Here is a 22600-nt window from a genome sequence, read left to right as displayed (position 1 = left end):
GATAACTCCATTGGTATGAGGCCTTTTGGGGAGAGCCCAAGAGCAAAGCCATGAGGGCCTAGGCCCAAAGTGGACAATATCATGTCATTGTGGAGATATCTAAATTCTTTTTGATCCTACACCCTTAAGGGGCAATTGGAGACTTTAAACCTTCACAGTCAATCGGCCACCTTACGGGGTGACCGGGCATGCTCTCTTAAGGGATGATCGAAGACTTTAAACCTTCTTAGCCGATTGATGACCTTAAGAGATGATCAGACAGGGGCTCTCTTAAGGGGCGATTGGAGGCTTTAAACCTTCAACAAGTTAATCAAAACATATGGATTGTCGATATTATATTCATCCTATCTTATTTCATTTTGTAGTACATGGTCGATCGATTTATTATATACTCTGGAAATTCATTATGAAAGACTTATATTCAGCGTGTTTATTTTGTTTGAGAATATATGGCTAATCGATTCATTATGTAATCTAGAAATTCATTATGAAAGGCTTATATATCATATTTAGCCTATTTACGCTACTCGGGAACCATATGGTCACGCAATCCATTGTATAGGTTGAAGATTTCTTATAAAACGATTATATCCCATCTAGATTACTTATCCTGTCCAGGAATATATGCTCAAGCTTATTTATCCCGTCTGGGAGTATATGCTCAATTGGTTTATTAGATAGATCGAGGGTCCATTAAATAATTAGGGCGTTTAGAGTACCATTGAAGCTCAAAGATCATTAAGGAGAATTCATTCAGCATTATGTGTCACTCAGAAGATAACTATGGGGTCTACTTATTCTGATTATAATTTCTCTATGAGATTTCTCTACAAAATACATGTGGTGGATATATCGAAGAATTTAATTTATATGGATACTTGGGTGGTTCTGAGGATATGGAAAGTTACACAAGAGTGGGAAGAATAGGTAATTACTAATTCTTATTAGTACTTGATATACAATAAGTAGTTCAAAGTAATGTAGAAATAATGTGAAGGTATAAATACAAGATCCTAGTTTTATTCAAATTTCCTTAAAAATTCTTTCGGGAGCTCCTTGTTGAGCCGTCGACGGTATATTAAGAAAGGTGGAGCTTCTCTGGATAAGTAACCCCCTCCCTTAACTGTTGGACAACCCCTTCCGCGAAATGGGTGAGGGTTCCTATGATGCACCGGGCATATTTCTCACCAAACTCAGGGGAGTCCAAATAGGATATGTGCCTGCTTTCCCAGTGCTCCTCCTCACCTGCCTTATATGTTTAAAGTTTAGACTACAGGTTGTTCATCTCGCCCTCCAGGGAAGCCTTTTCTGCCTTAAAGTCCTTTAGCTCTTGTAAAAGTGAGCTTATCTGCAAATCATGGGCTCGTAGTTCCTCTTGTTGTTGTAGTAATATAAAATCTTTGAAGGTTAATTCTTGAGCTAGCTTAGGAGATCTGGAGTCATGATATGACTCTAGTCCTTCCAAAAGAGTTGTCTTATGAGACTAATCTAAAAGAGCTTTGTCTTTTAGAGATTTCTCTCCCCGGAGTTGAGACTCACTTTATTGCAATTGGAGTTCCAAGTTTTTCTTTTCTTCTTCTCGAGATTGTAACAATTGATGACAATCTTGTAAATCCTTCTCTAGGCTAGCAATGAGCTCAGCTTGTGAATTTACTGTGCCTCGTAGCTAGGTGAATTCATCATTAGGAAGGTTGGAGGTGGTCTGCAATTCCTCTACTTTATCTTTCAGAACTCGGTTGGCCCTTTTCAGGTTCACAGCTAGTTGACCCAAGTGTAAGCTCGATGCATAGAACTAAAACAAGATAACAACATAGTTACACTTTGTTGTCATAGACCAATGAAATTTAATTAGAAACTTACTGTAGTAGCTTGGCGATTGTGGTCATTGGCACGCTCAGCAATTGTTCACCCTCTCATATGTGCTTGTGAATGTAGTCATGACTCAGCTAATGTACCTTTTAGCTGGAGTAGCCCATATAAGGAAGGAATAGGTGTCTGACCTAGTTGGGATGGAAATCCATGAGATTGTTTAAAAAGGATAAAGGAGCTGGTGGAAGTTGTAAGTTGTGAAGAAGAAGTAAGAGGAAGTTCAGGCGTTGGCGGGAGAACCCGAGAAGGTGGATCAAGGGGTGTATGATTGATCGACGCAGGATCTTGTTCAACAAGTGTCTCGAGTGGCATAGGAATAACTGATCTCCTACAAGGTTTTCTCTTAGCACGTGGCCTGGTGGGAGAAGAAGTCAAAGTCTGAAGAAAGGGCGGTGAAGTCACAGGGATGTTTGGTGCCACCTCGAAAGTAGGAACAATTAGAGCAATAGAACGAGGCATAGGGATAAGGAGGCATGGTCTCATTATATTGAGTGCAAAGCAAGAACGAACATGTGTAGGGGACCCAAGCTCCTTACCTCTAGCGTAGGAGATTTCGGAGGGAGTAATGAGAATTTGCTCAAAAGTAGGTATGGTGGATATAAGTGGACCTGGGGTTTTAGTACAAGGTCTTTTACGCTTGACAACAAAGGGATCTTCCTATTCTGGTGAGCTGGAGGGTTCCTTGGTTGGTTTAACTGAGGGGAGTAAACCAAGAGAAAAGAAGGAATGGTTAAGATGATGATCTCTTAATAAGTCTTCCCCCATTTTAGTCAAAACTGCTCTGGTTAGGTGAGTATTCCTGTACATGAAAGTTGGGAGGATAGCCTCAGCAAGAAAAATAAGAGTCATAAACTCATGTTAGGAATGATCTGGAAGTGACTAAAAAATATTCATAAGGAAAACAAACATACCAAAGGAGACGTCCAATTCTATGTCGGCTGGGCTAAGACCGAAAGCGAACAATAAACCTTCTGTGATTAATGCAGGTAGGTTAAACTTCGCACCCTTTAATTTTCCCATGGAAGAGCGAAGAGCAGGGTCTTCAAAGATATCTCCTAAGTGGGGAAGAGGGGGGAAGACTTCGCTGCCAGGTTATTGGATATGGTGAAGGAGAGGGAAGGTGTATGAAAAAGAATCTATCCCTCCATTCTCCTTGGGGTGGAATTCTATTGAATATAATGGATTTAGGGCATGATTGAAACTTAAATAAGTTATCTTCTATTTGACGGGGAACGAAGAAATGGTGGAATAGGTGAGGAGACAGAGGGAAGTCAAGTAAGTGAGAAACAACAAAAAAAGTCAACCATAATAGAGAATGATTGGGGAATGAGTTGATGTAGGGGAATACCAAAATATCTCCTAACATCAATGAAGAAGGGATGAATGAGAAACCTAAAGCCTGATAAGACTTGTTCCCAAAAGATCGCAACGCTCTCTGAAGGAGGAAGGTGATGACAATCCTCTGGAGTAGGGATGACAAGGTATGGGGAAAAATCGTAGTTCCACTGAAGTTCATATGCCTCTTGGACAATAAATGTGGAAGAGCATCGAGTGTACCACTCGTTGAATGTTGACATTGTTAGAAGAAAGGATTAGTAAGGAAGAAAAGAGAAGCTAGCAAGAGGCGGAAAATGAGAAATAAGCAAACTAGAGGAAGAAGATGATGCATTAGGGCTTTTCCTCTTTTTTTCTCTTTAAAAGCCATAACCAAATATCGAAAAAGGTGTTTTAAGTATAAGTGTCAGATCAAGATGATAAAAAGGTGGGGGTCAATGGTGAACCATTAGATGGATTGTAATGCGGTGGATATAGTGATATGAGTACATTTAGGACGTCAGAAACACAAATGTCGCCAATAAGAGATCGGTATCAGCGATTTATACAAAGGGTTATGTTCCCAAGGTATTAGTGCCACTACCAAGATTAGGCTCAAAAGTTATGAGATCCCAAGGAATGCCAAATAGTTATAATACAGAACATGAGTTATATTTTTTTGCATTGTTTATATTCCTTTTTTCATGAGTGAACTCGATCAACCATTATAAGTTGACAGAGTTTTAAGGTTAGATAAGAATATATATAAGTATACGTGAACTTGATCGACCGTCAAAGGCCGGGTGAGTATTAAATCCAAGCAAAAATAGGTACAGGGGCAAACAAACCCGATCGGTTGATAGAGGTTGAGCAGGTGTGACAATCGGGAGATAGTAAGTATGAATTAAAATAAAAGTGATCATCCTTTTGAACAATAAATCTAAAGGAGATGGAAAAAATTAGGTCGGATATTAAAAGCTAAATGAAAATCAATTCTGATTGAAGACAAATATTAGTTTGATCAGTTAATGAGAGAATCAAACCAACTTTAGAAAAAATCAACATAACCTCATTTTGTTATACAGATTTTCATGTATTTTGATATGGGTTATAAGAAGTGGATCTCGTACAATAATGTAAAAATAGATATAAGGAGGAGAAAGAAGAAGTAGTGAAGCTCAGGGGAGATAAATACGATTGGTAAGCAAATCCCGGTCGAGAATGTATGATCGACCGGGATAAAACTGGCTAAGGGTATGACACATGTGGATATGTTCGGCAGGCAAAGCTCGGCCAAGCATGGAGTACCAAATGAACTGAAATAGTCAAAATATTAGCACACGCACGTACGCTCGCAAGGAAGCCTTGGTCGAGCATGAAATCCCGACTGAGAATATAAGCGTGATCGAGAATGCAAGCCCGACTGAACTAAGAGATGGACAAGGGATTAGTGCATTCAGACACGTTCAACAATCAAGGTCCGACCAAGCATAAAGTGTTGGTTAGACTAAAAGCAACAGAGTGCCAACAATCCTAGGAACGCTCAGCAGGCAAAGCCCGACCGAGCTTAAAGGTATGCACTCCTAAGCAATCTCTATAGCCGGCCAAGCGAATAACTCGCTCTGTAATATAATCTCGAGCGAGCTAGTAGACACATAACCTACTAAGATTATTAGAATGGGCTCGGCTTGGATATATCCGATCGAGCATAGGCATAATACGCTCGGTAATAGAATCTCGTGCGAGTATATAGACACGCTCGGTAATGTAAAGTCTGCACATGTTGAGCTTGCTGAAAAGATGCGAAAAGTATAGATCTTATCTGTTTGTTATCTTACCTTAATTTAGAACTGATTTATTCATTATTTTTATCCTTGTAAAAAAATAAAAAGGTGACAAAGATCGATACATTGAGAACATATACTTTTAGCATGGAAAACCATTCATACCGAATTGGAGTGTCTTGAAGCTTAACTTGTAAAGTTTCTGAAACAGCAAGAATAGAGTTAATAAGGATTCATCTGATTAATGCTGTAAAAAATCTTTCACTTCTTGTATGAATGCAGTCCTTTCACTTTGATCCCTCAATTTGTTATCGAGATTTTGAAGAGAGCTATGACCCTTTGTGCTAAGGCTTATGTGTATAACACATCTTATCAACAAGTGTCTCCTTTATGTTATGAAAGAATATTCAGCATGTAGTTTGAAATAATTGAGACTTTATAGATTTTAGTACCATTTCCTTGATCTAGGGTTACAACTAGACTAATGGCAGACAATAGTCAGAGTTACTTAAGTATTGTTCTTGCTCATCATAATGTGCACACTGCACTTTCCCCTTCATTCGATGTAATGAGTTCTCTATTGTCTATGATCACATGGTCCTTTATTTGTACTGTTTCTTAATATAAGTTCTTATCTCAGTATCCAAAGTAATGAATAGATCAATTTCATAACAACATTTTTCTTATCTAGAAATCTCATTATTTTTTTGCCTGTATAACTACTTACCATTGTGTCATTACAGGAGAAATTTTTATTGTTTCAATATCAGATTAAGTGCTAAATTTTTATGGCCTCGTGATGCAATGATATATCTTGAGCCAAAGTAATCAAATCAGTTACACAAATGATAAATCTTATGCATCATTGAAATCCTTCAATCTTAATTGTGCCTAGTAGGTATCTGTGGTGGATAAGGTTATTAAGTATCTTTGCAGCTATGCATGCATCATGTGGATTGTTCAAATGCACAGAGTATCCCATCCCTATCGATTCTTTCTGGCTCAGTCTCTCTACTGGTTCAACAATTCAGAGGTGGCTATTTTCAAATGCACAGAATGTTCTACCTTGATTTTGATATCTATTAGCTAGCTTTTGATGTAAAAAGAATGTTTGAGTATTTTATGGATACGGTTGTAAGAAGATTATTTATATAATTTGTGAATATTTGTGTATTTTATGGATATTGTTGAATGAAGAATATTTGTATAATTTATGAATATTTGTGTGTTTTTTTTATTATTGTCGGTTTTTCATTATTTCGGAAATCAAATTTGTGCTGTTAAAAAATATACATATTACATCGGTTTTCCACCGCTGCAAAACCGGTGTTATTAACTAATATTACATCGGTCATTTACCGCTGCCAAAACTGGTGTTATTAACATACAATATTACATCGGTTTTACACCGTTGATGAAACAGTGTCGTTAAGTGATACTACACCGGTTAATAACCAATTCGAAGACCGGTGTCGTTAAGTGATACTACATCGGTTTTAACCCGATGTCTAAAATGACAGACTTTTAACATCGGCTTCATAGACATAGGTCGAAAATGAAATAGACACCGGTGGAAAACCGATGTCTATGAGGGTTTTTGTTGTAGTGATTACTGGATTATAAGTGATGCATTCAAACTTGCGCATTGGCTCTGAGTGCCTTCCTCCACATCAGATGAGTTTGTTTGCGGATCACTAGATCAAACTTTCTTAATGGATGATTATAGGAAATTATTTAGGATGTGTGTGATCTTCTCCATCTGAAGGGGCACAATCCTATTTAGTGGACTTAGTATCAAGTAATGGTATACACTTAGGCACATTTAATAGTATCCTCCCCATCGGAGTCACTGCTATTATTTGTGTGACCGAAGAAAAACCAACTATTAATTTGTCATAAAGCTAGCTAAAACCTCCTCTTACAAATTATTGAATTTGTATACGTCCACACAATCGTGGCATATAAAATTCATGGTGTTTTAGGTAATTTTATTTGTCATAAAGTTAGGTTGACAAAATAAAATTAATGGGTAAAACCTTCTCTTACAAATGATTGAATTTGTATACGTTCACACTATCGTGGCATACAAAATTCACGGTGTTTGAGGTAATTTAAGGTTGACAAGATAATTAATGGGTAAACCCCTCCTCTTACAAATGTTTGAATTTGTATACGTCCACACTATCGTGGCATACAAAATTCACGGTGTTTGAGGTGTTGGTGATTTTAAATGATATTGTTTGAGGAATCAATATTATTTTAAATTCTAAAGTTTTGACCAAATATTTGATCGAAGACTGACCAACTATTAATTTTATTTGTCATAAAGTTAGGTTGACAAGATAATAAAATTAATGGATAAAACCTTCTCTTACAAATGTTTAAATTTGTTTACGGTTTTGAGGTGTTGGTCTTGACCAAATATTTTGTGATTCTTTGGATTTCAAATGTTTTTCAATCCCCTAGTTGTTATACTAGAGAATAGACTTACTAGTCCCAATTATTGTAATTGGAAACAAAACATGGGCACTAAGGTGGACTGTCATCTCAGAAATGAGAACAATATAAGTGTATCTTATTCATTAGTTGTTGAAACATGTTTAGTGGTGTTATCTACCGGTACCTGGTTTGTAGATACAGGAGCCACTGATCATGTCTGCAATTCATTGCAGGGGTTGCAAGAAATCCGACGACTACATGAACGAGAAATCACCGTTTACATGGGCAATACTACGAAAGCGGCGGCTATTGCAGTGGGAGATGTTTATTTACCCTTTGATAGGAATAAAACATTGATTTTGAGAAATTACCTTTATGTACCAAGTTTTAGAAAGAATTTGATTTTAGTTTCTAAAATATTTGAGGATGGATATTCTATTTCTTTTGATGACAAAGTTGTTGTCAAGAAAAATAGAGTGGTTAACTGTTTTAGTACATTAGTTGGCAATTTGTATACTCTAAATCCAATAACTCCCACGATCACTACAAGAATTTTTGCATTCAACAACACCCAATAGACAACGCTTTTTAATAAAAACGTTGTCGTTCTTTGTTTTACAACGCTTTTAGTGAAAAGCGTTGTCTATGGTATTTACTTTTTACTAAAGACAACGATTTTTAATGAAGTGTTGTCTTTAGTGTTGTTGTTTATGGTCAAAGACAACATTTTTTTAAAAAACGTTTTTTAAAGTGTTGTGTATGTTTCCCCTAAACTCACTTAAAATAAATTCGCAGCCCTCGCTTTGCTAAACTCTAAACCCTCAACGCGCGCGCGCCTTCTCCTCACCACTCCTCTCCACGAGTTCTCCTCTCCACTCCTCTCCACGAGTGCCTTCTCCTCTCCACGAGCGCCTTCTCCTCTCCTTGCCGCGTGATCTCCTCTGAACCCTAATCTCGACCCAAACTCCTCACGCAAAACTCCTCACGCCGGCCCAACTCCTCCAAGTCGAGATCCCTAATCTCGCATTTCCCCATCTCCTCAATCAAAGTCAGCTTATCCTTTCTCAAATCTCTCGAGCCCTCGACGCAGATCCAGCGGAGTGTAGACGCCGAGCGGAACAATCGCCAGGATGGTCTGTATTGCGTGCCTGTTGCCTTTGTTCTTGATCCCCGTCGTTAACGCCTTGCCTCTGCTCTTCGATCTCATCGTCGGTAAGATCTACAGGCTTTTCGGCTGGGAATACAGAAAGCCTGCAAGGGTGCCAGCTGCTTGTCCATACAAGCCTGCTTCAAAAAATGTTGATGGTTTAAATGCAGGTACAGAGTCTCTTGTGGAACCTCATAAAAATTCTGCTACACAATCTGATAAAAAAGAAGAATAGAATCAGAGTCAGCAGCTGTTTCCATGCCAAATGAACAGTTTGAAGTTTGTATAAGCATGTTAAAAAATCCTACTTAATGATCTTATGGCAGTGTGTTACATGTGGTCTAATTATATAAACGAGTGCAGTTTCTGGCTTCTTCCTGTGGTGTTATGGCACATGGATGAGATGAAATGTGCATTCGATGCTATTATTATTTCTTGAAATGTCGTCTGCTCAAAAAAAAAAAAAAAAAAAAAATCAAAGTCAGCTTACCCTTCCTAATCTTCTCACGGCTCCTCAACTCCTCTGAACCCTTCGATCTTAGTTCCTTCCTCGCAGAGCAGATTCGAGAGTAGGAGGAACGGAAGAAAGAAAGGTAAAATTTCTTCCATCCCTCTAGAATAAGATTTTGTTTATTTTTGATTATTTTCCGAACTAGCCATTTTGCCGGATTCATACTGCATCAATTTTCCCCCTCCCCTGATTGTATTTTCTCATGATTTAGTCATTCCTCGATGGCACGGATCGATGAGTACATAATCTGATGAAGACTGATTAAAAATATGGTTTGCATAGATGAGTACATAATCTGATGAAGTTTGTGCTAGGCACTATATATTTAGAGTTGTTGAAGTCAAAGTGAGGCTCAATCTGACTAAAATACCAAAACACTTTAATTAGGATTCCTGGTTCTCAATCACGTGGGAATCAAAGAGGAAGTCCTACTCAAAAGAGGATGTCCAACTTAACTAAGGAGACTTCTTATATATCATTACATTATTTTTTTCATTGAAAATGAGGTTTTTTTCCATTTTTTATTATATGTTTAATAAGGAGGTCCTGTTTAGTAAATCTACAGGCATTTTGCATATTATTGGCAACTGATGATCCTATACAGAATTGATAAACCTCTATAGTTCTACTTGTCACACTACTTTTTATTGCTTTGTACTGCTTTTGATGTTTTGATTTAATTGAAATTTGGAAGCCAATGTTAATTCATATTTTTTTCCAGGTATCTTGTTCAGATAATCACATTCATCTGCTAAAAATGCCTACAATGGATATCTCAAAATCCATATCGGGAATCAAGGTTTGTCATACCATATGGTTTAGACATCAATGCTTTGTTGGCTTAGTTTTACTGAAAACCTTTCCTGGATAAACTTTCGTATGTTGATATATTCTAGTATATCTTCAGCCTCCTTTTTCGTTTCCTCTCAAACATGAAGGATCCTGCACACAAGTTGCATTTGAGCAGACAACTGGATTAGTTGCTGTTTCCACTGAAGATTATTGTGTACAATTCTATAGCTTGTTTGACAACCATGAGGTTTCAGAGGTGATGGCTCTATTTTTGCATTCTGATATTATCATCTAGAGCTTGACATCTCTTTTTTCCTTTTAAGAAAAAGCAAGTTCTCATGATATTTATTTTATTGCTTAGGTCCAAGTGTGCAAAAGAAATTTTCAGCCTGCAGATGACGTTATGGTACGCCATTAACTAATCAAGATATATTTGCGGTGCTGTATCTGTTATGACTATTACCTTAACTTTTGTTCTGTTGTATCCGTAGCTCTTTGAGTCAATCGTCCATGCATTAGTAGGCTGTTAGTTTAGAAGCAATTCTAATTTGTAGTTTGACATTTGGAAAGAATGCATTATTTGTACCAACTGCCAAATTTCTGTAAACAGCTTGATTGGAGTTGCATTTTTATGGATTCTTTGGGTCATTTTTTGCTAAGACATTATTGCTTCCAGGAATTAGCTCTGTAAATATCACTGTTACTGTTGGGTTCCATTAACTAGAAACAAGTATATTTGATACAACTCAGTTATGGGGTACAAAAATATCCATTTTGATTCTGATTAGCCAGCCACATAGAAGGCAGGGATATAAGCTAGAAAGTACCACAATTGGTTCCTATTTGCTGGAAACTGGAAATGCACGTGTCATAACTCCCACAGGCTCTCTTTGTGGCAGTTGTGGGGTATTCAATTACATGTTTCTATTGCTGGAGTAATCAGTCATGGATTGTCTGGGACAAGATAGAGATTTAATTTAGTTTAAAGCTCAATAATTTCTGAGATTCATGCTAAACTACCATGCTAGGATTGGTGTGTAGTTTGTGTTTCAATAGAGCGAGATCACAAATTTGCACCTATTTAAATAATGTCTTGGGGATGCATTTTGAGAGAGTCAATCTTAAAATCTGCTTGGTTGCTGTCATAATTTGTTTTAAGCATGTAATTACTTTTGCATTACAACATAGATAGCTATCATAATTCTTGTAGATGATGAATTAGATCTTTGAATTTTTGGCTAACTCTTCGTGGATGTACTTGTACTTCGATGGTTGCAGCTATATGTGGCTCTTGTAGCCATTTCTCTTGATGGCTCCTTAATGGCTACCATTGATGTGACAATTCCTGAAGAAAAATTAGGGGGTTTGGTTTGTCTAAAATACTGGACTCGTGGTTCCCTAGTGGCAGAGTACTTATTATCCACTGTCATATATGAGCCTCACAGGTAAGAAGACTACAAACAGAGCTTCATCTATTGTTCTTTATTTTTTTGTTTATTTATTCTATAAATCTTTCATAACTTTGCGAATAGGGACCATCAATCTTTTAATTTTCTATGATGTCAATTGGAGAAGTATTTAATTTGGCACACCAATGTGGTCTTTCATATCAGTGAGACAAACATATTTCCTTTTCAATTTTCTAGATACTTTAGTTTTATGTAACAGAAGTTTCATTGGTTTTTAATTTCTATATAGTTTTGGTGCTTATGATTTGGTTATTATATCCGCACATTCACGCATTTCTTTTGCAATATGAAAAGCATCCTTGAATGATCAGATCATATCTTATTCCAGCATATTGAACCTTTTGATTGTTGGAAAAGAGTGATAAGTTTGATTGTTACCATTACTCATTTTAGAGAAATTCTTCAAGTTGACAATCTTGAATTAGTTAAATGTTGATCAATTTTATATTGAAACTTCATTTCTGGTCTATATGGTTATGGGCTGACGTTGCTTATCCTTGAGTGATCCATATGGTTGTGGGCTGGCTTAGCTCTTCTTTGAGTGATTGGTTGCCAAGTTGTTCTCTGCTGCTTAATAATTCTTGGTTCTTTGTTACTGCTGCCGTTATCATTACTACCATCCCATGTTTGTCCCAACTGTTTGGAATCAGTTACATGAATCTTATCCTTCGGAGCTCCAGGACAAATTATAAGATTTTCACTACTTGACTAATGTTTTCTTTGCACTTCTTTAACCCTTTACACCTTCCACTCTAACAGATAAAATAAACCACCTTTTTATATTTTCTTTACTTTCTGATGTAGTGATGCTCAAGTTTCATCTCTTGCATTTCGCCCTGGACACAACATGGCTGTCACATCATCTTATGGTGGTGATTTTAAGGTAGTGTCTATTAGGCTCTTTTCTTTCTGTTGCCCCATTGTATATAATGATTAAATGAGTAATCTATTTTTCAGGTTTGGGTTCATGGTTCTCATGCCGACAGAAATAATGAATCAATCCAGAGAACTGGTTGGAGATGCCAATCTGTTGGTTCATACAAGTATTAAATTTTGCTGCCAATGAAATGTTTTTTCCTTTATTATATTAATATCATTGCTCATTTGATGCCTTTTAGTTTTTATGATTTATTTTAACATAAAAAATTATTTGTATCGAATGAAATTGAAATAATTTGTGGAAGCAGACAGCTTTCAAATCAAGCAGAGATATTTAAAGTAATACTTGTATTTGATGCTACTCAGAGCTGAACCAGTTGATTGGGCGTATGGAACTTGCAATTTTGTATATACATTAATTATGAAAAAAAGATACTGTTTCTTAATTTAAAGGATGCCTTGTTTTTTAATTGAATTATTGGTGAAATCTTTAAACTATTTTTTGAAATTATTTGCTTGCATATATTTCTTTTCCCATCATATAGTGTTGTTGCGCAGTGGAACTCCCATGAAATTAATTTCTTTGAATTGATGACAGGGGAAAATCATTAACAGCTGCTGCTTTTTCTGCCGATGGATCAGTCCTTGCTATTGCAGCTGAGACTATAATTACATTATGGGATCCAGATTCCAATATTCTTGTGGCTATGATTGGAGATACACTTTCGGTAATCATCATTTTGCCTATATTGTTATCTGGCAAATCGAAATAGCAGTGAATGTCCTTACATCTGTTTTTTTTTCCTTTTTCTTGTACAGCCAATTACAAAGCCTTCATTTGTTGGGGAATCAGAATATCTGGTGTCCTATACACACGGTTTAAAGCCACAACTTTCAGTTTGGAGTACTTCAAATTTGGCATTGTACTGGTCTCACGGGATTGTTACAGAAGGTGTGCATTTTTTGGCTCTTAAATGATCGTAGTATAAATCCAAGACTAAAAGAACCAGAAAATTAAAATGAAATAAAAAGAACCAGTCCATTTTTGGCACTTTAGATGTTCATGTCAACAGTTCTATACAACAACAATCTTGAGTCCTAAAGCTTCTATTTTGCAAGTGTCTCTAGCATACATGCACTAATATTAATAAATTGCAAATGTCCAAAATAGGCAGCAAGAACCAGTCCATTGTTGGACCAGTATAAACTTACCGTGGCTTTGCGAATGGTGTATGATTACAAACAAAGCTCACATTTTGTGAAATATTTATAGAATTTTTTATATTTCTTTAACTTTATACTATTTTCTCTTTGAGTAGTTAGAAGATTGTAATCTTTTGTCTTGTTGATGGTTCCCATTTTTTTACAGCCGTAAGCTGTTCCCATGATGAATCTCAATTCGCCGTCTTAGCTCTTCTCAGTTCAGCAGGTGATGCTGATGCAAAAGGAAATGGGGTAATATTTTTCTTCGATGTGGAAGATCCTGTTCCTGTGGCAACCTAAGAGGAATAAGTCATTTCCTCGATGGCACGGATGAATACCTAAAATCCATCCTCTACTCCACCATTCTTTGCCACTCCTCAAGCCGAAACAACTGCAAAGGTAGAGTCAACATCAAGTATTACATTGTGCCTGGCTACAAGAAGACCGGGGCCGCAAAATCCAATAAAGACAGGTCAAACATCAAGTAGCATTTTGTAACTTATTCCTCTTAGGTTATATGCTTGGTTAATATATATGCTTAGAACTTGTAAAGACAGGTCAAACATTAATATGCTTGGTTAATATATCCATCTACAACACTCCCGCTTTTTCCTCTAAATATGATTTTCATTTAGCACAGAACTAATGCCAATTTTTTTATTTTGATGCAGTGTTTAAAGAGCTTGAGTAGAAGTTGGCCCTAAAGAAAACTTGTCAGTTACGATATAAACACACTTACGGTATGAATTACATGTATATATAACATTGACATATTATTTAGTACGAGATTTACATGTATGAAAGTTTTCATACAAAATTTCTTGATTGCCTACAACCCCAGGTGTGCTGATGACAAGTTGAAGAAGATGGCTCTAAGAGTGATAGCTGAAAGCCTTTCAGAAGAAGAGATTGTTGGACTTAAAGAAGCAATTCCATGCGATGGACACCAACAACAGCAGTTAGTCAATGATGAGGTTTTGTAAAACTTGTGTGTTTGAAAAATTATTGTCATGAAGTTAAGGATAACCTGTATGATACAAATTTAATTTGTGGATCAATATGTATACATTTTGTTTGTATAATATAAAGTTTTATTTATTTGTTAAATAGTCTTATTATAAAAATGATTGTGGTTGTGGATATTCAATTATATGTAAATTTTGAGTATTTTTTATAATTTTTGCTATTTAATTAAGAAAAACACTATTTTTTATAAATTTAAAAAGACAACGTTTTTAAGTAATAAAAGACAACGCTTAAAAAACAATGTCTTTGAGACCAACCACAACGCTTTTAAAGCGTTGTCTTTGATATGTGCATTTTTACAACAGCATCTTTAACAACGCTTTTTAAGAACGAATAGACAACGCTTAAAAAGCGTTGTCTTTGTGACCAACCACAACGCTTTTAAAGTGTTGTCTTTGATATGTGCATTTTTACAACAGCATCTATAACAACGCTTTTTAAGAACGAAAAGACAACGCTTAAAAAGCGTTGTCTTTGTGACCAACCACAACGCTTTTAAAGCGTTGTCTTTGATATGACTTTCTACAACACCATCTACAACATCACTTTTTAAGTACATACGACAACGCCAAAAAAGCGTTGTTGTTTAGCTTTTTTCTTGTAGTGGATGCAACAAAAGGAAATTAATAACGCATCCTCTAATTCTAATAAGAGGAAGCAACCTTTGGAAATGAACCAAACATATCTTTGGCATCTAAGGCTAGGTCATATTAACTTGAGTAGGATTCAAAGGTGAATAGCCAATGAACTTTTGAGTTCATTAGTAGTGGAAAACTTTCCAAATCTATGAGTTTGGCTTGGAAGGGAAAATGACCACGAGACCTTTTAAGGCCAAGGGTTATAGAGCCAAAGATGTGTTGGAATTGGTTCATTCTGATTTGTATCTATGACTATCCAGGCAAGAGGTGGTTTCGAATATTTCATCTCTTTTATAGACGACTATTCGAGATACGGGTATATTTACTTGATGCACCGCAAATCTGAGTGCTTTGATAATTTCAAAGAGTACAAGGCTGATGTGGAGAAACATCATGGTAAAAGTATCAAGACACTACGGTCTGATCGTGGTAGAGAGTACCTCTTAGGATAGTTTAGGAGTTACTTATCAGAGGTTGGGATTCAATCCCAATTATCTGTACCTGGTACACCCCAACAGAATGGTGTGGCAGAACGAAGGTATAGGACTCTTATGAAATAGTTACATCAATGATGAGTTATTCAGAATTACCAAATTCATTTTGGGGATATACTCTAGAAACGATAGTGAACATAGTACTTTCTAAGTCAGTACCCTCTACTCCCATAGAATTATGGAATGGGCATAAGCCTAGTCTGAAGTATATTCGGATTTGGGGTAGTCCAACACATGTGCTGAAGGGAGACACTGATAAGTTGGAATTACGAACATGAGTTCACTTGTTTATGGTTTATCCTAGAGAAACGAAAGGAGGTTTATAGTATTAAAAATCAGAAGGTCATTGTTAGCACCAATGCCCGATTTTTAGAAGAGGACTATGTAATGAACCACAAGCCCATGAGTAAAATTATTCTTAAGGAAATTAGAGAAGACACGTCTAAACTAGTACCTGTTGGAATGTATACTAAAAGCCTAGCTTTTGTATAAACATTTATCTAGACATAAGAATCACATTGGTCAAATGTCTACATTTATGGTAAGTATAGTTGTCCATTTAATTTATATTGTAGATAACATGGTGTGAGAAGACACACAGAAGATCATGTTATCAGATCCTTATAAATTATAAATAGTAGCTCACAACAAAGATGGAATGGACAACTCATTGGAGTGGTTGTAGTGTAATTTGGTATTAGTTTATCTAGACTATAAAATTACACTAGTACACTATGAGTGTATTGAGCAGGACCATCTGAGATAATTTATTTTTATACTGACTATATAAGAGAACAAAACCTCTATTATTATGGAAGTGCATGCTCTTAATCATGATATAATAACAAGCATGTATATTTAATATTTATTTCTTTGATTTATCGAAGGGTGCGATTTAGCTCGTTAAATCAATAGGTTCGATAAGTTGGGAAATGATATTATTTATATGGTGTGTTGTTAATTATAAAATGAAACTGTGTCCTAGTAATCTAGGTTGATGATGTCCCCTTGAGGAGCTCATAAGGATTGTCATGTAAACCCTACCAGTGGACCTAGTCCGGCATGACAATGAAGTTGAGTGGTACTACTCTTGAGCTAGATATTAATTAAGTGAGTTGTCAGTAACTCATTTAATTAGTGGGCATTCTATATCTTAAACACAGGGAGATTAATGCACTCATAATAAGAAGGAGCACATAATGTAATTTGTGATTGATGCGGTAGTTCAATAATAACTCTTTAGTGGTATGAGTTATTATTGATGAACTTGAGTTGGGTGTTCGGGGCGAACACAAGAAGCTCAAGCTCATCAGGAGATCAAAACTAATTTCTCCACTCAGTCCCTGTTATAGCCTCTATAAAATCTTGTATCCACTAAGTCCACTTCTTATCCAAGTAATGGGCTCGACACAACCTTGCTTGGAGCAAGGGGGTCGGCCAAGCAATGGCTTAGAGCTCAAATAGTGGTCGGTCAAGCCATGCTTGGTGACCAAGCATGGGGTCGGCCATAGGAATAGGATTAAAGGAGATTTTAATTTTTGTTAAAATCTTTCCTTTTGGAGTCACTTATGAAGGGATTTAAAAGAGAAATTTTAATTTTAAAAATTTCCTTTTATAGTCATCCTCATGGTTTTAAAAAGAGAGTTTTAGATTTTAAAATCTTTCCTTTTATTGCTATCTACAAAAGATTAAAGAGAGATTTTAATTTTGTTATAATCTTTCCTTATTTGTAGGTGTCTATAATGCTTAAAAGAAAGATTTTAATTTTTGATAAAACTTTCCTTTTATGTAACCATGATTTAAAAGGAGAAGTGTTAATTAATCTTTCCTTTTTTGTAGTTGTCTACATGTTTTAAAAGAGAGAGATTAATTTTAAAACTTTCCTTTATTACCATGTACAATAGGAAATTTAAAAAGAGAGATTTTAATTGTTATTAAAATTTCCTCTTTTAAAGGGAGGCCACAAATAAGGAAGTTTTAATTATGTTTAAAACTTTCCTTTTTGTAAACATCATGGTTTAAAAGGAAGCTTTAATTTTTGTTGTAAAAAATTTTCCTTTTTAGCATACCATGATGTGGCCGGCCATAAGAAGATTAAAAGGAAGTTTTAATTAAACTTTCCTTTTTTTTCCATGACCAAGGATTATAAAAGAGAGGTATAGGGTGCCTCATGAGATTAATCTCTAATGAATTGATCTCTCTAAGTTCCCTCTCTTCTAATCCTTTGGTGGTCGGTCATCCCTCTATAGTTTCTCCTTGCTTGTTCTCCTTAGGGCCGGTTCCTATCTCTAGCTTGTTTTCTTCATCTTGCTTGGTGCTCGAAACCTAGCTTGGAGGAGAAAACCTATAGGGTTGGCAGCACACTTGGAGAAGAAGGAGAAGAGAAGGAAGTTTCCTATTTTGGCATCCCTTAATGGCTCAAGAGTCTTGGAGAAGAATAAGTGGTCCCGGTGGAATTTATCTTGGTAGATCGTCGCCCACACGACGCCCAAGAGAAGGAGAGGAATACAATAGAAGATCAAGAGGTTTTTATTTACAAAGAAAGGTATAACTAGTTGTCTTATTCCGCATTATGCTAGTTTTTCTTTGTATGAATTTTGAATTACCAAACACAAGAGGCTAATGATTCTAGGCAATCGAATTTATGTTTCAATTTTGTGTTTCTTTTGTTTTTCGATCTTCTGATTCGATTATTCTTTGTGGTTATATCTAGGGTTACTGTAAGGAGATTAAATATTGAATTTTGTTGAAAGGCTTTGTCTAGGAAGTGGTGGATGATCCCATACCCAAGAAGACCTAGTGTCTTGCCATGTTTAACCTGGAAGCCGATCTTCGAAATAAATATTTAATCAACTTTGTGACATGGGTGGATTTGGATTAATAATGTTAAGAATTGTTTGCGTTCCAAGTCTAAACCTCTAAGAACAGATAAGTTGAATTTGGAATCAATAATGTTAAGTTCTGTTTGTGATTCCAAATTTAATTTCTAAAGAACACAATAGGTTGTTAGGAAAGGTTCAGGACTTGTACAAAATTTTTATATAGAGGAACCAGTACGATATTTTGAGTAGCAACCAACAGTACCAACTGTACAAGATGAGATACCACAAGAAACTACAACACGTGTCACAAATAATGTACAATTACAAGCAATGTCACGTCGTAGTGGGAGGGTTGTTAGGCAACCTGATAGATTCATGTTTTTGGGAGAGTCTTCGGACTTGATCCCTGGTGAACATGAACTTGATCCCCGGACATATGATGAAGCACTCCAAGATAAAGATGCAGTATCTTGGCAAAGTGCAATGAACTCTGAAATAGAATCTATATATTCTAATCAGGTTTGGGAGCTAGTAGAACCATCAAATGGTGTAAAAGCCATTGGATGTAAATGGATCTACAAAAGAAAAAGAGGGGCAGACGGGAAGTTGGAAACTTTCAAAGCAAGGTTTATTGCAAAAGGGTATACTCAGAAAGAAGAAATCGATTATGAGGAAACCTCTTCACCGGTAGTCATGCTTAAGTCTATCCAGATTCTTTTATCTAATGATGCTCATAGGGATTATGAGATTTGGCAAATGGATGTCAAGACAGCTTTCCTTAATGGAAGTCTTGAAGAAAACATCCATATGAAGCAACCAGAGGGATTCATTGCGAAGGGCAAAGAGCATCTTGTATGTAAGCTCAATTGGTCTATTTATGGACTGAAGCAAGCTTCAAGATCTTGGAACATCCGGTTTAATGAAGTAATCTAATCTTATGGATTTATTTAGTGTCCGGATGAGTCTTGTGTATACAAGAAGTGTGACGGAAATGTGGTGGTATTTCTTGTACTATACGTAGATGACATTTTGTTAGTTGGCAACAATATCAAAGTGTTGTCAAAAGTAAGAGTATGGTTATCCGAACAATTTGATATGAAGGACTTGGGAGAATGCATACATATTCTTGGGATCAAATAAAAGAATGTTGTGCTTATCCCAAGAGTAATATATCAATACTATCCTAACTCATTTTAGCATGCAAAACTCTATGAAAGGTTGTTTACCTTTTCGGCATGGAGTACCCATATCTAAAGAAATGTCTCCTAAGACATCAAAGGAGATAGAGGAAATGAAGGCAGTACCTTATACTTCGGTTGTAGGAAGCCTAATGTATGCGATGCTATGAACGAGACCGAATATATATTTTATCGTGGGCATGGTTAGCAGAGTAATCCAAGACAAAGACAATGGACTACAGTAAAGCATATATTAAAGTACCTGATAAGAACTAGAGATTATATGCTAGTTTACCAAGCAGATAACTTGCTCCCTGTGGGTTACACAGATTCAGATTTCTAATCAGATAGGGAAAATAGTAAGTCAACCTCGGGGTTTTGTGTTTACTTTAGGAAGTGAAGCCATAACAATGGAGGAGTGTTAAGTAGAAATGCGTTTTAGACTCCACTATCGAAGCTAAGTATGTGGCAGCCTCTGAGGCAGCCATAGAAGCTGTATGACTCAGAAACTTCATGATGGACTTAGATGTGATTCTTGGTTTGCCCAAAATTATTACAGTGTATTGTGATAATAAGTGGTGCAGTAGCAAACTCGAAGGAACCACGAGCCCATAAGGCAAGTAAACACATAAAGCGCAAGTACCACCCAATACGAGATATCGTATAACGAGGAGAAGTTGTTGTCACCTAGATTACATCAGCAGATAACCTGGATCTTTTCATTAAGGCCCTTAAGGTAAGAGCTTTTGATGGGCATGTTGAAGGGATGAGAATCAGATGTATGGCAGCAGATATGGAAGCATAGTCTTTTAGTATAAGTGGGAGATTGTTAGGATGTATACTAAAAGCCTAACTTTTTGTATAAACATTTATAAGAATCACATTGGTCAAAAGTCTACATTTATGCTAAGTGTAGTTGTCTATTTAATTTATATTGAAGATAACATGGTGTGAGGAGACACACAGAAGATCATGTTATCAGTTCCTTATAAATTATAAATAGTAGCTCACAACCAAGATGGAATGAGACAAACCATTGGAGTGGTTGTAGTGTAATTTGGTGTTAGTTTATCTTGTCTATAAAATTACACTAGTACACTATAAGTGTATTGAGTAGGACAATTTTATGTAGTTTCTTTTTATACTGACTACATAAAAGAATAAAACATCTATTATTATGGAGGTGTGTACTCTTAATCATGATATAATAATAAGCACGTATACTTAATATTTATTTTTTTAATTTATCAAAGGGTGCGATTTAGTTCATTAAATCAATAGGCCCGATAAGTTGAGAAATTATATTATTTATATGGTGTGTTGTTGATTATAGAATGAAACTGTGTCCTAGTAATCTAGGTTGATAATGTCCCCTTGAGAAGCTCATAAAGATTGTCATGTAAATCCTGCAGGTGGACTTACTCCAACATGACAATAAGGTTGAGTGGTACTACTATTGGAGTTAGATATTAATTAAGTGAGTTGTTAGTAACTCATTTAATTAGTGGACATTCGATATCTTAAACATAGGGAGACTAACGTACTCATGATAAGAAGGAGTCCATATTGTAATATGGGATTGGTACGGTAGTGCAATAGTAACTCTTTACTGGTATTAGTTATTATTGATGAACTTGAGTTGGGTGTTCGGGCCGAACACAGGAAGCTCAAGTTCATCGGGAGACCAAAATCAATTCCTCCTCTCGGTCCCTGTTGTAGCCTCTTATTTATAAAGTCTTATATCCACTTAAAGCCAAGCTTCTTACCCATCTTGTTGTGGCCGGCCAAGCCAAGCTTGGAGCCCAAGCTAGGGCCGGCCAAGCCCTTCATGGAGCCCAAGTAGGGGTCGACCAAGCCATGCTTGGTGACCAAGCATGGGGTCGACCAAAGTAAAATAAAAGAAAGTTTTGTAAACAAAATTGTGTTAAATCTTTCCTTATTTGTAGTAATCTACAATGATTAAAAGAGAGATTTTATTTTGTTAAAATCTTTCATTTTTTGTAGTTATCTACAATGGTTAAAAGAAAGATTTTAATTTTGTTAAAAACTTTCCTTTTTAGCCATCCTCATGGTTTTGAAAGAGAGTTTTAAAATTTTAAAATCTTTCCTTTTATAGCTATATACAAAGGATTAAAGAGAGATTTTAATTTTGTTAAAATCTTTCCTTATTTGTAGTTATCTATAATGTTTAAAAGAGAGATTTAAATTTTTGATAAAACTTTCCTTTTTTTGTAACCATGATTTAAAAAGAAAAGTTTTAATTAATCTTTCCTTTTTTATAGTTGTCTACATGTTTTAAAAGACAGAGATTAATTTTAAAACTTTCCTTTATTGCCATGTACAATAGGAAATCTAGAAAAGAGAGATTTTAATTGTTGTTAAAATTTCCTTTTTTAAAAGGGAGGCCACAAATAAGGAAGTTTTAATTATGTTTAAAATTTTCCTTTTTTACCTTGACCAAGGATTATAAAAGAGAAGGAGAGGGTGCCTCATGAGAGAACACAACCCTATTCTCTCCTCTCTTTCCCTTGGTGTGGCCAGCCCCTTCCTCCCTCTCTCTTCCTTAGGCCGGCGACACACCTTCCTTCTTCTCTTCTTCTTTCTAAGGTCGGCATCCATATTCCTTGGTGGCCGAAACTTGAAGAAAAAGGGAGAAGACTCTACATAGGTGGCCGGTTACTAGAAGGAGAAAAAGAAGGAGAAGAAAGGAAGAAAGTTTCCTATTTTGGCATTCCTTGGTGGCTCAAGAGTCTTGGAGGAAAAGAAGGAGCTTGGGTGGATTTCATCTTGGTAGATCGTCGCCCACACGACGTCCAAGAGAAGGAGAGGAATACAAAAGAAGATCAAGAGGTCTATAAGCTACAAAGAAAGGTATAACTAGTTATTTGTTTCCGCATCATAACTTGTTCATGTTCTTTGTAAAGATCTTGAAAAAACAAACACAAGAGACTATCGATTTTAAGTTATCGTTTTTGTTGTCGATTTTATTTTTAGATTTCATGTTTCGATAATGTGCTTCTATTGAGGTCGCTATA

At 36.1% G+C, this 22600-nt stretch overlaps 1 protein-coding gene across 1 annotated transcript; it reads left to right on the top strand.

Annotated features, from left to right (window-relative positions):
• Positions 1-9782: 9782 nt before the first annotated feature.
• Positions 9783-13707, top strand: LOC122004321 (WD repeat-containing protein 75-like). The gene is made up of 9 exons (XM_042559228.1): positions 9783-9863; positions 9972-10112; positions 10218-10262; positions 11135-11301; positions 12130-12208; positions 12283-12368; positions 12803-12932; positions 13024-13156; positions 13574-13707. The coding sequence occupies exons 1-9, from the start codon at positions 9822-9824 to the stop codon at positions 13705-13707; spliced, it is 957 nt and encodes a 318-aa protein (XP_042415162.1). The 5' UTR covers positions 9783-9821.
• Positions 13708-22600: the final 8893 nt, after the last annotated feature.

Source organism: Zingiber officinale, chromosome 7B (genome assembly GCF_018446385.1).
Source record: "Zingiber officinale cultivar Zhangliang chromosome 7B, Zo_v1.1, whole genome shotgun sequence".
Classification (NCBI taxonomy): Eukaryota; Viridiplantae; Streptophyta; class Magnoliopsida; order Zingiberales; family Zingiberaceae; genus Zingiber; species Zingiber officinale.
Note: the sequence above shows the minus strand (reverse complement) of the source record. Positions and strands in the feature narration are given on the sequence as shown.